Source organism: Stegodyphus dumicola, chromosome 1 (genome assembly GCF_044657685.1).
Source record: "Stegodyphus dumicola isolate Sdum_Otavi_A_Nest chromosome 1, ASM4465768v1".
Taxonomy (NCBI): domain Eukaryota; kingdom Metazoa; phylum Arthropoda; class Arachnida; order Araneae; family Eresidae; genus Stegodyphus; species Stegodyphus dumicola.
In genome coordinates this window covers 191,792,534-191,807,868 of record NC_140768.1, presented here as the reverse complement: position 1 = coordinate 191,807,868, position 15,335 = coordinate 191,792,534, and the positions used below count along the sequence as shown (strand labels likewise).

At 33.5% G+C, this 15,335-nt stretch overlaps 1 protein-coding gene and 1 long non-coding RNA gene across 4 annotated transcripts in view; one reads left to right on the top strand and one right to left on the bottom strand.

Annotated features, from left to right (window-relative positions):
• Positions 1–15,335, top strand: part of LOC146999427 (uncharacterized) — a 109,665-nt gene that overhangs the window by 17,549 nt on the left and 76,781 nt on the right. The gene's annotated exons all lie outside the window — the stretch shown is intronic.
• The window catches only part of LOC118204936 (uncharacterized), an 87,778-nt gene that overhangs the window by 53,753 nt on the left and 18,690 nt on the right, over positions 1–15,335 (bottom strand). The window contains exon 2 of one of the 2 annotated variants that reach the window (XM_035377227.2): positions 1,908–2,302. The exons of the other annotated variant lie outside the window; for it this stretch is intronic. Within the exon in view, the coding sequence (XP_035233118.1) occupies positions 2,030–2,302 (273 nt within the window). The 3' untranslated portion in view covers positions 1,908–2,029. Of the gene's footprint in view, positions 1–1,907; positions 2,303–15,335 lie in introns of those variants that run through there. 2 annotated transcript variants of the gene reach the window in all.

The window sequence follows — 15,335 nt, the reverse complement described above, 5'->3', positions numbered from 1 at the left end:
TCAATTCCATACTCAGAAAACTGTATGATCATAGTTTAAAAAATTAACTTGTGATTTAAAATTTCTGATTAATCTAGCACATCAAAGGTGAGTCACAGTAAAAGATTTTTACAAATAAAAAAATATGTATATATAAAAAAAGCATACATTATATAAATATTTCACTTTTGTTCTTAAATCCAAATCGTGCTTTCTTTTTTTAATGTAAAAAGACAGAAACAGAAAAAAAAATCAAAATGAGTATATATATTACTGTTTGAACGAAGTTAAAAGAAAAAATATATATAAAGAAATTTATAACCTGCATGTTATTTCAAAACATCATCATAACCATTTAATTTTACTTTGGATGTGGACAACGGAATTTATTTCACTCTTGTCTAATTAGAATAATTAAGTATCCTATTTCATGCAGAAGAATACAGAATATTTGGCATTTTCTGATTTTATCTGATCTCTGATTAAGCACATCTCTGAATTTATTTGGCGAAAAACTCAGCAAAGAGGGGGAAAGAAAAAAAAAAAAAAGACTTTTTTGAACGAATTTTGAAGGCCATAACTGAAAAGTATATTTCGCCTATAAAATATCGGCCATACAGACCTGTTTACTCTCATAAAATTTCCAAATTTACAAAAATTTATATAGCTGACATACAAATAAAAAAGGTTTTTATACAATGCTCTTTTTGATGAACGTAACGGTACCTATGAGTCGTAATGGCAGCCAAACAAACGCTACCATTACGACTCAGATCGTCAATGAGTTGTTGGCATTTCATGAAGGTTAGCGGATAATTATAGAGTACTGAATATTTTTACTCTTATTTAAGACAAAGCAACAAGTCGTATTTCGAAAAGTACCACTGCATTCCTTGAAAAATAAAGACTGATGCAGATATAGCATATACACATTTTCAATGTATACCTCCGTAGTCACCTGACGTTTCATCTATGGACTACTGTGCCTTTGGTTTCTTGAAGAGAACTCTAACCGCAAACCCACCGCGATTGATGTACTCTAGAAAATAGTGGAAGAAGACTGGAAATCAAAACCGCTAAAAATTTTACGAAAAGCCCTTCGGTAAAAGGGCGGTAAAGTTTAAGTTAAACCCTTCGGTAAAGTTTAGTTAAACCCTTCGGTAAAGTTTTTTTCGCGATTCTTTTTTGACGCCAAGATCGGAGCCAGGAAGGCACAATTTCAAGATGGCCGCTACACAAAGCCAAAATAAGAAGTTAAAGAATTGCACAAACTATCGTACATGTACACATCGATCTATTTTCACTTAATAAAACATTAGAAAATTACCCAATCTCGGCATTGCGCACTGCCTTGACTTTGCCCACGTGCACATCGATCTATTTTCACTAAAAAAAAAAAAAAAAATAAGGAAGCTAAAACCAAGTTAAAACTATTATGGTAACCAGAAATGATGTTTCATCGCCAAAATGGAACAAAATGTGCCGCCAATCGAAGAGGTAAACTAAAATTCTATACTAGAACCAGCATTTATGCCATGGAATTCTACATAAATTCTACACTAGAACCAGCATTTATGCCATGGAAATCACGATGCAGACTTATAATCCAGTAAAAAGATCTATCAGATCGAACATTTTAAAAAATTATCTTTACATTTAAACATTAATTAAAGGGCCCCGAAATCGTTCTAAAAATATGCAAACACCCTCTGTATCTCTATAACATTTTCCTGTGCATGTGATGTTGATATCAGATTAACAGGTTAATATTTTATTTTTATTTACAGCAAAATGTTATTTTAGAAGGCATGTATTTAGTTTATTTATAGGTATTTCATTTTTATGTCATTTGATTATAAAATAATTTTGCTTTTAACTAATCTTGTTTATATATTTGTCAATGTATTTACATATAATAATGAGATAACTTTAAATATAACTCATTTATACAACATATGACCATAAATAACATTTTGAAATGAAAGTAATTTATCTGTAACTGTGCATTTCGTGCAATTCCAAAATAGTCTGCTACATTTCTGACGCACGTTTATCCCACATAATCGTCTAATGTTAGAGTAGAAAGATTTCTATCTAAGTTTGCCACAAATATTTTGTATAATACGAATTGTTCGCTCGGTAGAAGATCTAAATATTCGCTCATGAGATAGATAGGGAGTCCAGAATTCTCATTCTCGTCTTCATCATCCTCGTTCGTTGAAGATTCCTCTTCCAATTCTTCTTGGAAGGATTCTTCTGCTATTTCTTTCTCTTCATTTATTTCGAATAAGTCATCGAAAATGGTTCTTGGTGCTTGCAACATCTAAAATAAAAAGAACTGAGCATTATAACAAATATAATTAATAAAAATTTCGATACGAGGATTGTATTTATAGTTCTGGCCTAATAATAATTAAAAAAACAAATGTTTATGATCGAAATTGGTTTTAATGTTTTTCAAAATATTATCCATAAAGATCAATACAATTTTGCATGCGTTTGAACCAATTTTCAAAGCACTTTTTCTTCTTCGATTAAGGTAAATCCTAAACATGCGTTTTGAATACATCAGCCACTCCTTCGGGTATCGCAAATCGCTGACCACGTACTTTATTTTTGGTGTGCTGGAATAAAAATGGTCATTGGGTGCCAAATCAGAGCTGTATGGCGGATGACCTATCAATTCGATGTTTTGTTCCGTCAAAAATTCCTTCGTTTGAGCCGACGTGTGAGAGCTCGTTTTGTTATGATGAAGAATGATTCACCTCCTCTTCTGCTTTTTTCGAATTTCTCCGAAGATTTCTAGCAAACAAATAGTCGTGTATTCGTCATTTGGTATTGACCGTCCTGCCTTGCTGTAACGCCACTGTCGCCACGTGACTGGTAAATGCCGAAGAAACAGGCAACCATTCGCTTCGATGCGCTTCTTCCCCGAACAACTTTTGTTGGATTTGGCTCAACTTGGAAGACCCATACAGTTGACTACTGTTTTGTTTCGGACTCATATGCATAGATCCATGATTCGTCACCTGTGTAGGTGTTATACACAGCCTTTAGTGCAACTTGAACTTATTATTCCAACATTTCCTTGAACTAATCGACACGAGCCTTCTTTTGAGCATTTGTCAGATTATGCGGGATCCATTGCGAACAAATGTTTGTTACGGCCAAATATTCATGTAATATCTTATTAATGCTTGTCATACTTATGTCCAAAGATGCCTCAGTCTCACGGTATGTCACGTGACGATTTTGCTTTATCAGCACAGCATCGACATTTTCTGGCACAACAACCGGTTTTAGAGACCTTCACAGAATTCGTCATGGAGCAAACGTCGACCACAAGTGAATTCGTTATACCAGTTTTTTTACAGTGCTGTAGGATAGTGCTTTATCATTGTATAAAGAATTAAGTTCATCGAAGCACTCTTGTTTTGATAATCCCGGTCGAAAGTTATAAAAAATAATCGCACGAAAATGTTTGCGAGTTAATTCTATTTTTTGCCCGAGATAAACTTTTCAATTTATTGTAAACAACACAAATCACGCTAAAATGACTAAACGTTCTGAAGACGTTATGGCTAAAAATAACAAACTTTCGGTCAGAATCTTCTGCGATCGCCTAGCAACACTTAATGTTGCCTAGGCCAGAAATACAAATAGCAACCTTCGTACGTTATTAATCTTTTGTCAATGATTTTCTTAAAATTGTGAAATAAAACACATTTTTGGCACATGGTAGTTTCATAGTAAATAACAGGGGTGGCCATAGCACGGCTTTCGCAGGAGTGATGCTGTCCCTAGGCAAATGAAATATATGTATGAAATTTAGTACACTAAAAATACTCAATGTCCAAAAGAGAGTAACTCATTTATTTCATTTCTTTTTACGAAATTATCAGACGTTTCTTTTCATCTGAAACCTGTTTCACTTCTTTGACGTAAAATGACGTAAATATGGACTTTTTTTTTTTTTTTTAATGTTTTTTTAAGAAAATCTAGTTTTGGCTTTCGAACTTTCCTGAAATCCAACATACGGCTTACAGGAAGCTTGGCTACACCTGGTATATAATATTAGAAAAACATACACAAGCATATATAAAAAATTACATTATGAAAACATAAGATTATTGTCTAAAATTTTAAAGAACAGTTTCCCATTAAAAGTTTTAAAACAATCTAAAAATATTAGGGAAAAAATCACTTTTTTAAAAAATTTAAAATAACACATAATTTTGCCAACCAATAAAAGTATTTGCTGAATAACTGACCTTCCAGAGCGTGGTGCATCTGCAAGATCAAATTCGCCGGATCGAAATTTTGCAAACCAGTTTTGGCACTGGCGTTCTGTCAATACATCTTCTGTATACACGTCAGATAGTTTTTTTTCTTACTTGAACAGCATTTTTACCTTTTCAATAGTAAAAAAGTAAAATATGCCGAAAATGCTGCTTTTTGCTTTCCATATTTGAAAGAGCACCAGCCAAAAAGAACTGCATAAAATCCATCGAACTTTTTCACAAACAAGCCTTGCTATATCAGCTGTCAAAATATGTAACGATTACGGAACTTAAATGCGAAGTTGGCTATGAAAAAATACAATTAAGCCCTCTGTTGGGAAAAAGCAGAATTACTTTTTGAACAACTCAATTCCATGATTTATCATCCTTGTGTCTTAGCCAAAATTGCTACTAAGCAAAACATCACATTATTATGTTACCCCATACCATTTACCAGGGCCGGGATAAGGGTGAGGCAAGTGGGACCATTGCCTCAAACAAGTGGTTAGGAGGGAGATTAGCTACGAAATTTTAGAATACATTAGAAAAATTAATTATGATTCCTAACTTTCAATTCTGAAACGTATAAAGAAGCATCTTTTGATATATCGTATTTAAAACAACAAAAAGGGCACTGCATTCTTTGAATACTTGCAAATTCACATGCTTTTCCTTAGTCAGTTAATTAAACCAAATAAAGAACTTAATTCATTATTAATGACTTACTATTCAAGTGAGACAGTAAGCTCATTATCAGGTATTTCATATGATATCCAGTTCGTTATTATTGCTTTATATAAATCCTTCAAATTTATTTTAAGACATCAAATAATAAATCATTGCAATGGATTGAAACTAAGTCTAAATCAATAATGATAATCAATAATAATCAATCTGCAATGGATTGAACTAAATCATTGCAATGGATTGAAAAGTCTCTAATTCAGACGTCCATTATCCGGAATGATCTACAATCCGGACCTCAAAGCCACAAACTTACGCATGCGCCTTTGATGCGCGCGTCCGCTACGCATGCGCGTAGAGCTAGTAAAGCGTTTACCTATGCGCGCTTCCGATAGTGAAGAAAGTAACAGAGAACGTTATTGAAAACGAAAAAATTTCGATTGACAAGTTAGTCGATATTCTCGACACAGCAATTACAGGACTTGAACAGTGGAACTTTGTAACTGAACAAGAAATTATGTCTGTTTATAGAAGCACAAAAAGCGAAGCAACTTAAATAACTTACATTGATAGAAATGTTTACTAACGTAAACAAATCAATATTAAGGTTTTTTTTGGGGGGGGGTAAATTTTGATACCCCTTTAGATCATAATTGCTCTTTATTTCATAAATTACGGTTTCATATTTTTAATTTTATAATTTCTGCATGTCATCCTACCAGATTTAAACTAATGATCTATAATCCGGAAAAAACCCCTAATCCGGAATCGCCGAAATCCCGACGAGTCCGGATTACGGACTTTGTACTGTCTGTGTCTTTAAGTAACCCTGTTTACAATTTTATGCGTGGAATGTAATATTGCAAAGGAACAGGAAAAGTAAACAAAGCCTTATTGCCAAAAGTTTTAACTATACATAAAGCTACATGCTTAATACAGTGATTTACTTAGCATGGAATCTCGAAGAATGAGTTGGCTGCATAGGTATTTTCATGCTTTTTCCCATGTGTAGCGCAAATACTAGCCAGTTTATTTTATACTAACCAGCTGTGTAGCGCAAATAATAACCAGATTAGTTTACTCATATGCTTTGTCATATGAAACTAAACAGACAGTGATAATAGAATGAATATCTCTTTCTTTACAAAAAAAAAAAAAAAAAAAGAGAAAATATCCTCGAGAAATAAGCTTTAAAGATGAATATATAAACACAATATGAAGAAAAGTGAAAAAGAAAGTTTAAATTAGATTATCAATATTCAATTAGTAAAACAACTACAGTCGAACTCCACTGAAACAAGCCTCGCTTATAATGAGCGAAAATTTTGTCGTGTCCAGTTTCTCTCTAAATTTAATGCTATTTTATACTATTATAGAGAACTTCTATAATATGAAAATATAAACTTTACGCGATATCTCCGACTTTTTTTTTTTGGGGGGGGGTACTTTTCATATTTTTTTCCAGAATTTCAGCGAGTTATAACGAAAAAAATTACTGATTGTTAAAATCATCCGTGTTTAGGATACTATGATCCTCATTCCATATTTGAACTATAAAAAAAATTACTTTATTTTTTCTTTAGCTGCACCCTCGTTTTTTTTTTTTTTTTTTTTGTTCTAAATAATGGCTATGCGAGAAAGCTGTGACACCTAACTCTATAGGAGAATGAGGAAACATTCAGCATACTTTAAATCACCGTATGGGGTACTTGATATTGAATTAAAAAAATGGGAACGGATTTTCTGATTCCATTCAAATTCTTCGACTGAGCTGCTAAACAGAACTCTCTTGAAGGCTAAATTTTGAAATTTCCGCTATTCAGGAAAGAGAAATTAGCAAATCGTATGAGGTTGTAGTTTTACATTGATTCTTCTTTTAGGGAATGAAAGGATTTGATACTTAAATATAAATAATCTCTAAATTCTATTCTCAGAATAGGTATTTTGCATTCCTTAGGTTTTCTGCAAGACTTCAAATATTCTGTATAAAGGTTATTGAATCTTTGTGTCGCAATCATACATATCTTGAGGGAAATGATAATGTTCTTGCTGGACATTGTAGAAGACACGTAAAGTTTCATATTTTCTAGAAGAGCAAAACTCTCATATATTCTCTGACCAAAGTCTGCACTCTGTTTCTGTGTTAAAAATTCATTTTCACTGACAGTTACAAACATAAAGTTTCTGCATTGAAGAAAAGGTGAACATTATACGAAAAAAACAAAATATATGCAAGCAAGTCGATATCTGCCAGAAATACATTTTATCCAAATCTACATTTGGTACCATATGAAATAATCGAAACTCTATAATTTTTGTTCATAGAAAAAACTTGGATACGAGGAAAAAGTTGAAAAAAGTGGAACGTAGGGATATTGAAGAAGCAGCTGAAACAGCTCGTCATTCACAGAAGACGTAATCTGCCGAAAGATCTGAACAGGCCGATGAATTATTTTAAAGTGACAGGAAAAGAACTATGGTAAATGCGGTAGTTTGCTGATGACTATATGTGAGGATTAGTAACCGGCTAAGTTGCTATTTGTTCAGTACATTTGTTGCGGTTGCGTATTATCTACTGCATTTTTGAAAGCAAAATATATTTATTACAATTTTATGAGATTACAATTTATGAGATTATTTATGAGATGATTTATGAGATTATTACTATTACAATATATAATAGCATGGAAAGCATTAGAACAATTTTTGTAGGTAAAGTTATCGTCCTCGTTATATGAAGATCTTGCTAACGGCTAATCTCTCTAGTCGAGTGTTTCAGAGCATTCTGGCGTGTTGTTTCGTTGAAAACAATCTGAAAATTGAGTCACGTCTCCTTATTTTTACAGTTGTATTTTACATCCTTTGATTCATTATATCTGGAACGCTATCTGAGGAAAAACAAGATCATTGGTTCGTCAGCCTTCCTGAAATCGAGAGGCTTTGACGACAGGACACATCCTGTACGATGATTTACAAGTTGGATATATTGAGAAATATCTGCAAAAACTTAACAGGAAGTTCTTTGACATTTTATTGAATTGCAGTAAAGGAAAATTTAATGCTGTACTAAACTATGTCTGCATTCCTGAGGAGTACAATATCAGGCCTTTTACGGCTCACAGAATGAGGGATCACAATTTTGTCACTTAGCCCACTCGTTTTTAAATATGTAAATAACACATTTTCATGCGTACATTACTTCACTTTCATTTGTTAATTACATGTTTAACAATGTATCCTATGGCAATTTCGTGTATTTTCCTTCTTTTGCATCTTCAGAGCTCCATACACGTGATTCTTACTCTTGTCTCAGTGGTGAGAGTTAAGTTACCTTGATGATTGGACTTTTGACACTATGGCCGATGGGCCCTCTTTTCTTTACCTGTTCCGATTTCCCGGCTGGGAACTAGCTGATAGTTGACACTCTGATTGTTCTTAGGGAATTAGATCAATATAGCTTATTAAAGCCCAACTGGGCTAATATATGCATAAGCAATTAGCATTTAAGACAGGACACAGTGCAGAACGCTAAAATCTCTTGACATTAGTTGTGGAGTTATATCTCTTGTACTGTCAACCGGAACGAATTATTGCGTCTGCGATGTCAGAATGTGTCGTCTCACACATGGTAACAGCTTGAAATCAGTGACTTGTGGAGGACCGCACACACGATTTTCTTACCTCTGTGTGGTCCGCTGCAAAGCGAACAGTACATTTAATAACTGCACGTAATAATAATTGCACTTAAATCATAGTATGACTTTTATTTAATTAGATTTGTTATTCACTTTTTTTGGTAGCTATAACACTGTTAATCACATTTTAGTTTTATCCATTATTCAACTGTTATATGTTTTCGTGAGATAATCCATTTTTCTTATCGGATCGGATATAGCGAATCAAACTTCCAGTCTTCGTTAAAACAGATTTCGACTGTAGTTTTAAAAACATATTTTTTTTTATAGAAGAAATGGAAGAAGTGAAAAGCGTTGTAATCTAAAATAAGTTAAATGAAGATATGAAAAATTCAACTAGATGGTTTCCGATTTCTAAACGGAGAAAAATTAGAGTTATTGGATTTAGGCATTTCAAGACGAGCAGCATATAACCTAGCCCTTAAATTTCAAAAATATATAAATGCTCCAGATATTCCATTAGAAATATATAGTTTTAAATACTATGGTATCTGAATTCGGAATTTACGTTTAGAATATTTTTACCGTTGTCAGTTACTATTTTTTGGGAGAAAGAAGCTTCAGAATGAAGGAAATAATAACAATAATAAATAAAAAAAATTCTTTTGGGAAAAAAAAAATATCATTATTCTCCCTAAGAATGATAAAGTAGAATTGTGAGTATTTATTTATTTATTTTGACTAACGGTTAATTTTTAGTCAAAGGAACTTTCCTTTCATTCTCGTTCTCACCCACGTTTTCCAGCTAGAATGTTAAACGTTAATCAGATAGCGCAGGCGTATTCAAATTGAGGGTAAAAGAAGTGCTATTTAAGCGAAGGTTTCGGAAGGTGATTTTAGAGCGTTTTATGCTTGTTTGAAGACCACGTTATTACTTTGACTTTGTGACATTTATTTGATTCTGTGACACTGAGTGCTTCTAGCCTTTAGGCTTGTTTCCGCCGACTTCTACGTGTCAGAGCCTTCCTGCGCGTTAATTTATTCTGTGAGCCGTTAGGCTAGTTAAATTACATTTTATTTTAATTTCAACATTACCTGTTTGAGTTAAGCTAGAAGTGTTGGCTTTGTGTTAGGTCAAGTGGAGCAGTCTGTTCAACTAAATTTGATTGAATAAAGGGTCCGTTACACCTTTCTTCTGACTTTGTCTGTTGTTTTCAAGACCTGGGGATAATTACTCATACAGTCTTTTGAGAGCTCGTTAGTTTATATGACCAAAAAGAAAATCTTATAGATTCTGAACTGAATTACGAAGCTGTTGCCGAAAATGAATTACGAAAAATGCTTGGATATTAAGGCAATTCATTTTATGTTAATCGTGTCACTCCTTATATTATTGCAATGTTATTCGCCGTTCACCAGAAAAGGTACTCTTTTAAAGTGATCATTTAAAAATTACAATGTTGTTTTATGAATACGTAATGAATTTTATGAAAATGTGTAATTTTATCAATGTATAAAGTTAAAAATTGCTACAAGAGTTATGGTATGATATATAAGTATAGTACAGTTATCTTTGTTGAGCACAAAATATTATAGATACAGTTAATTTGTTTGTACATAGGAACAGGCATTTACCTCTTTGCCTCAGGTGGGAAAAGTAACGGCTCTGCATGTGAGTGTCAATCTGTAGGCCGTTGGTAACTAAAGAAAGTCACTGGTGTCTTCAGAGTGTTAGTAAATAACAAACCATATGTCACTAGTGACCAGCTGCCTTTATAGGTACTAAAGGCATTCGTTTTAAATTTGTTTTAATAGTTTGCCTAAATTTAGTGCTCATCCTACACGTGGACTGCCAGCGCCGACAACACTTGGGTTACCGGCGCCTTGAAGTGCCCTTCAAGGCTGCTCGTCGCCGGTAACCCAAGTGTTGTCGGCGCTGGGCAGCCTTGAAGGGCACTGCCACTTTTCGGTTTAATTTCAGTTTTAAAAATCTGTCTAACTTACCGCATCATACCATGTTAATGCTCTACGAGTTGATCGCCAGGGACCACCAAAATCTGTACGCCAAACGTGACTACCTTATTTCTTTTTCTTAATCATTACGTTCTTAGATCAGGTGACGAACTTTGGCACTCACACGTGACTGTCGACTGTAAAGAACATTTGATTTCTTTTCGAAAAAGGAAACGTAAAAACTCAAGGATGCTATAGCCGGCCCTTGAATTTCGGATCTTCCATTTGCTAAAGTAGATGTGCTAATTATTTACACTACGACAGTAATCACCGGGGAATGCGGTTGATTCCGTACATTTTCCTCCACTTTAAAAACGACTTGAGAAAGGCTCATAAGTTCCCACACAACGAAGATGTAGGTGGTTGTGAGTTATTTTCCACCATATTTTATCTCGGATATCACTGTGGAGATTATTTACATTTTTACAATTTACAAAACGCAGCTGGAACGTATTAAATCAATAGTGCTTTTCTTAGAATTCGATCCATGGATCTCCCAGCTGTTGACTGACATGCTTAACTTATGCTGCAAGAGCACGCAAGGAGAAATACGATAATTCCTAGAATGGTTCAATTTAACTTTAAAAACTAATAAAAATTTTTCTTCGTTACCTCGTACCCTGTGACCATCTGTCTACAGATCACTAGTGACCAACATACTTGGCGGCCAGACTGGTTTAATTTTATTTAAATATTCTGTCTAAATGGTACAATTTCAGAGAAATTTATTTTATAATGTCTACAACTGATAATTTCTGCGAACATTTGTAGCATTGCTATGATTAATAAAAGATGCTTCTAAGGCTGACTTACCTCGTGCAGAATCATTTTATTTTATTTTATTTTTAAAAGAAATGTAAATTGTTCAAAATTTTATTAAATTATCTATACGATATCTAGATATTTCTGTTAAAGATCGAACAGGTAATAAAAACTTCTGCGAGTTTATTCTTCATGTTTTAATAAAATTATCTAATTGGTGTCATTTAAAATATATTTAACTTTTGAGAATAAGTCAACTGATGATCTTCATGAGCATTTGTAGCATTAATTGCAATTAACAAAAGGTGTTTCTAATGCCATACATTACGTAGTTAGTTTGATTTTTAAAATGAAATTTATAAAAAAATATCAAAGGGTTTGAAAGAATGTCTTTCAGGTAACTGTTTATCAACAGCCTCGCTTATTATTATCAGCTAATATCGTGTAGCGTTTTGCAAGCTTATCAATCACAGCATTCAGAGAAACAGTTTTGTTTTTTATGTACGTGTGCATTTTCTTGATATGGAAACATGAAAGGACACTGATAAAGCAAATTAAATGCATAAATTATGTAAGATATTTTTACCTTCCTTACCGGTTGCTTTTAGGGCGTAATTGGAAGCACATGCGGAGTTCGAAACCTGGCGCAGGCATTGCATACTTTTGTTTCCTGCTTTATTTTATTTTTATCATTATTGAAATGAGAATTTATATATGAATATTTGAATTTTTTCAAAACTTCATTTTATTAAAAATTAATTTTTGACATTTTAAAAATTAGCCGTTTGACTGAGGCTGAATGCTGTTTTATAAATACGTTAAATAGGCTGGCAACTTTGAAATCCCGGTGGCTTATTGTCTTGTTTTCTTTTTTTCCCTCCTTTTGTGGTTAGAAACGGTCTAAGTAGAGTTTCAAATTTGGAATCGTTATGTTCATTACATTAAATTCCATGGATTTATAATCCTTGGCAAATTTTTCATTATGCAGGAACCTCATATCTTTCTTTTATCCTGCATATGTCGTCCCAAACAGTCCGAGCGTTGCCATTTGGCAAAGCATAACGCCTTTAATTTAGCCTTTCAAACAGTCTTCAATTACTTTAACAAACTGAAGGCTTTAAAAGCAAAAAACACACCTCATGGTAATTTAGATCTGTATTTTATTTTATTTCTCTATATTATTATATTAAACCGATGTGCTTTAAACCCATTTAGATTATAATATATCAAAGAGCTAATTAGTTTGACATTTTCAGCATTATTGGAACCAATGAAAGATTTTTTTAATGTTAATATATTATATATTATTACGAATTTGGTATTTTATAAAGCTAATGTTAGTTCAATTATAAATTAAATGGTTTTATTTCCCGCGCAGTGCAGCGCGTGACGAATATTAAAAGAAAGCTAACCCAGAAAATTGAAAATACAAGAGCGCGTGCATTAAAGATTTAATAAATATCTCTTTTTGATTTCGAGAAAGTACTAGAAAATTCTCGCGCGCGATTTTAAAATCTTTAAAAAAGGAGGAAAACCTCTCAGTTCATTGCAGTTAGTTAGTTTGTTGTTGTTTAAGAGTTTGTTTAGAGAAAACTGCTCTTGTTGACTGTAACGAATTCGCGGATTAGCTTTTTTTAGCTGTTTTGAATTAAGTTCTTTTGAACGTTTGAGTAGTTAAAAGATAACTACTGCGAGATATTGTAATACTGCACGAATATTTTAGGAAATTTAAGCATATTTGTTGTGATAATAATAAATTTTGTTCATTTTTCATCGGACTTGTGCATTCATTTCGTAACGAACTCGTACGCACGCAACAATTTTTGGTGTCAGGAGTGGGATTTGAATGCCAATGACAAGAGCGATGTAAGACCAGTTAAGGCAGTTTATATCAGCCTTTGCCTCTTTTAAGGAAGAAATGAAAGCAGGTCAAGAGGAAATTAAGAGAGAAATCATATGCATAATAGAAAACAAATTTTAAGCTGTAGAAGACAGAATTGACACGGTTGAAAACAGAGTTGGAGAAATTGAAGAAAAGATTTCTGCCGTCCAAACCCAAATTGATGACAGGGTTTCTGCAGTTGCCAGAGTAGTTGATAATTGAAAGAAATTCGTAGCGACGGCAGGGAGCAATTAGGATGGTTTAAAATTTCTACTGATGCCTGCTCGTCCATTTCTGAAGCTATCCACATATGATGGGAAGACATCCTGGCAAGTGTACAAAACCCAATGTTCTATAGTTGCGGATGCGAATGGATGGGATTCCCAAGCTAAGGCCTGTCATCTCGCCGCTTCCCTGAGAGCAGACGCAGCGGATATTCTGCAGACGCTTCCCAAAAATCAGAGATTAGACTTTGAAGCTCTATCTGGCGCATTGGAGCTGCGCTTCGCAGAAAAGTGTTTAAAAGACTACGGTAGGCTTCAATTAAAATCCCGCCAACAGAAGCCCACCGAAACACTTCAGCAGCTCGCCACGGATGTAGAAAGGCTGTCCCATTACGCCTTTTCGGAGTGCCCGACAGAAACAAGAGAAATTCTGTCGCTGCAATATTTCGTCGATGGCATCCGGGACTCTAAATACAGAAAGCACTGCGAATGGCGGATGTGAAGGACATAAAAAGCGCTCTGTTGTGCGCCATGAAGTTCGAGGCAGCCCTGCAAGCAACTCGTAGAGATCGCTACTGTAAGCACGAGTGTAAATTATTTAATTGTTATTAGACAAAATATCTATTGAGAAAATGGCAACAGCTAATTTTTGGATGTCGTTCTATTTATAATTAAAAAAATATGAATTGCAGATGACATATGCTTGAAATGTTTAATGGTACGATGCAATAAGTACGTTTGTTATGTTACGTACGTTTGCGAATACGTTACGTGTAGGTTATTGTTTGTCTTTTACAACCATTTTATGAGTGATTAATTTAACTACAGAAAGGAAGTTAACATAAATCAGAAGCGGGATTATTCTGAAACCTAAGCCTAAAGCTACAAGAATTTGCTATACGTAAATAAATTAAAACGAATTTGAATTTCAAGGTATGTGCATTGATTGATGTAACATATTTATTATAGAATTTAATTTTTTTTATCATTTTGGAAAGTGAGTTTATTTTTTTCTTCATTTCTTTAAATTTTGAAATATATTTAGAACGTCAAACAAACTTTAAGTTGTCTAATAGGAAGTTAATAATAATAGCATATATATATATATATATATATATTTGCATTTTAATAAGTACGAAAATGTCTATTTTCGGTAAGGCAAAGAAATGCGATTTAAGAATATTAGCTGAAGAAGTTGGAGAAGATGTAAATGAGAGTCATAAAATGAGCGATTTGAAAAAGATAATTTTGGCTAGCAAAGAGTACGATGAAGAATGCGCCAAAGAATGGTTGAACATTATAATAAATGAAAGAAAAGAAAAAGAAGAAATTGAAGAACGTAAGCGTAAAGAAGAAATTGAAGAACGTAGCCATAAAGAAGAAATTGAAGAACGTAGGCGAAAAGAAGAATATGAGGAACGAAAACGAAAGTATGAAATGGAATTTGAACTGCAAAAACTACGTATTGAAGCAGAATGTAGATCTACAAATTCTGGCACCAATGAAAATGCTAGTGGTACGCACATGAATCCAAAGTTAGAGCTTCATCGTTTGATGCAAAAATTTAAACCTGACGAGAATGATATCAGTTTATATTTAATCATGTTTGAACGTTTGGCTAAACAAGTTGAAATACCAGAAAATACATGGGTTACTCATTTGTTTGGCTTATTGCCGTATGATATTGCTCAGTTAATCGCCAGAGAAACCAATGAGATTGCAAACGATTATAAAGAAGTTAAAAGGATCTTATTAAAACGGTACAAGATGACACCTGAAAAATTTCGCCAAAAATTTTTTACGCACGATAAGAGTGTAGGAAACACATGGAAGAATTTTGCGTATGAGTTAAGAAATTTTTTTAATGAATGGATAA